General features: G+C 40.0%; 1 protein-coding gene across 1 annotated transcript; it reads left to right on the top strand.

Annotated features, from left to right (window-relative positions):
* The first annotated feature begins 1,135 nt into the window (after positions 1–1,135).
* On the top strand, positions 1,136–1,582 carry LOC140179991 (uncharacterized mitochondrial protein AtMg00860-like). The gene has a single exon (XM_072220366.1). The coding sequence runs from the start codon at positions 1,136–1,138 to the stop codon at positions 1,580–1,582; it is 447 nt and encodes a 148-aa protein (XP_072076467.1).
* The last annotated feature ends 832 nt before the right edge of the window (positions 1,583–2,414 follow it).

Raw genomic sequence — 2,414 nt, 5'->3', positions numbered from 1 at the left:
CTAAACTTACCAATTGAACTTGTTCCTGGCATTAAGGTCATGGTTGGTAATTTTCAAATTCTTCCAGTGGAAGGAGTGATTCGCAGTTTGGATATCATTATATCGGGCAATACTATCAGCATACCTGAGGTCTTTGTTCTTCATGTTGCAGGGGGTGAGTTGGTCATTGGATCCAATTGGATAGAATCTCTTAGAGCTCACCTTGCTGACTATGATTCTTCTTTTCTGAGGTTTATGCATGATGAAAAATTTGTCACAATTCAAGGATACAAATAAGTTCCTTCGTTACAGGCTCAATTCCATCATATTAGGCGAATGCTCACTACTGATGCACTAGCTGAGATGTTTACCTTGGAGGTTCAGCATTCGACGGTGCCTATAACTAAACCATTGCAATTATCCGATTCACTTGACCCAGCTTTGGGCAAATTACTTCAGCAATATACGGGTGTATTCAATGTTCCTTCGGGTTTACCCCCTCAAAGGTCATAAGATCATGCAATTCCACTAATTAGTGGTGCTGAACCAGTGAAGGCTCGCTCTTGCCGTTATCCCCGTCATTTGAAGTCTCGGATAGAATCAATGGTGAATGAGATGTTGCAGGAGGGTATAATACAGCCTAGTAAGAGTCATTTCTCTTCACCAATTCTCTTGGTTAAGAAAAAGGATGGCACGTGGAGATTTTGCCCAGACTATAGAGCTTTAAATGCCATCACTGTTAATGATGGATTTCCAATTCCTATTGTAGATGAACTCTTAGATGAATTATTTGGGGCTAATATCTTCTCCAAATTAGATTTGCATTCTGGCTATCACCAAATACTAGTCAACCCTGATGACAGATTCAAGACTGCTTTTGGACTCATCAAGGATTATATAATGGTTGGTTATGCCATTTGGCCTCACCAATGCTCCTGCTACATTTCAGAGCTTAATGAATAAGGTGTTTAAGCCTTATCTTCGAAAATTCGTGCTTGTATTCTTTAATGATATACTAATCTATAATAATGACTTTACTAAACATCTTGAGCATTTGGAAGTGGTCTTAAAGCTGTTGCAACGGGAGTCTCTCTTTGCCAAACTATCCAAGTGTATTTTTGGCTCAACCGAAGTGGATTACTTAGGACATACGATAATGGAAGGAAGAGTACATATGGAGTTGGCTAAAGTGCAAGTTGTTATGGATTGGCCCCAGCCCACCAATGTTAAACAGCTTAGAGGGTTCCTTGGCTTTACTGGATACTACAGAAGATTCATTAAAGGCTACGCTTCCTTGGCTTCCCCTTTAACGGATCTGCAAAAGAAGGATGCTTTTGTATGGAGTACAGAAGCTTCTAAGGCTTTCAGTCAACTTCAACAAGCTATATATCCAAAACCTGTGTTACAATTGCCCGATTTTGATCTACCATTTGAGGTTGAAACTGATGCTTCGGGTTCTGGACTAGGTGCAGTTCTATTGCAGCAAAAACATCCAATAGCCTTCTTTCCAAGAAGCTTCCCCCAACTCTACAGAAACAATCAGCTTATGTTCGGAAATTTTATGCTATCACTTAAGCGTTGGCGAAATTTCAACATTACTTAATGGGAAAGAAATTTTTATTGCGTACAAATCATCAGAGCCTTAAGGCGCCGTTTGAGCAGGATCTATACACTCCAGAGCAACACAAACGACTGCATAAGCTATTGGGATATGGCTTCGAGATTCACTACAAATCTGGTGCTAAGAACATGGCTACAGATGCCCTTTCGAGGAGTTTTCTTGGTGCTTGGTCTGCACCACGAGCTGATTGGCTGAGGCAATTGAAGGAGAATTTAGCTCAAAATCATGATCTTCAAGTAATAATAGAAAAGTGTAATAATCATACTTTGTGGGATTTAAATTACTCTGTCCATAATTACCTTCTTCTATGGAGGAACAGATTGGTGATACCTACAAACAGCTCTTTGATACCTAAAATTCGCATGAGTACTATGATAGTTTTATTGGAGGTCATGCTGGCATAGCAAAGACCGTAGAGTGAATTTGTGCAATCTTCTATTGGCCCAACATGCAGCGAGACATTAGGTGTTATGTTCTAAACTGTTGTGTATGTCAACAAAATAAAGTGGACACCAAGGCCCCGACAGGGTTACTCAAACCATTACCAGTTCCTTCACAGCTTTAGGAAGACATTGCAATGGACTTTATCGTAGCATTACCACTGGCAGCAGGGAATTTAGTGATTATGATGGTAGTTGATAGACTAATCAAATATGCTCATTTCATCCCTTTAAAGCATGATTTCAATAGCAAATCGGTGGCAGATATGTTCATCAACAATGTGGTTAAGCTTCGTGGTTTTCCAAGTTCTATTGTCTCTGATAGAGACCGGGTTTTCATCAACAAATTCTGGCAGCACCTGTCTCGAAGTCAA

This window comes from Arachis hypogaea, chromosome 16, assembly GCF_003086295.3.
Source record: "Arachis hypogaea cultivar Tifrunner chromosome 16, arahy.Tifrunner.gnm2.J5K5, whole genome shotgun sequence".
NCBI classification, from domain to species: domain Eukaryota; kingdom Viridiplantae; phylum Streptophyta; class Magnoliopsida; order Fabales; family Fabaceae; genus Arachis; species Arachis hypogaea.
Note: the sequence above shows the minus strand (reverse complement) of the source record. Positions and strands in the feature narration are given on the sequence as shown.

Excerpts from the sequence above, each read along its gene's own strand:
- LOC140179991 (XM_072220366.1), top strand. The coding sequence starts at position 1,136 with ATGGAAGGAAGAGTACATATGGAGTTGGCTAAAGTGCAAGTTGTTATG.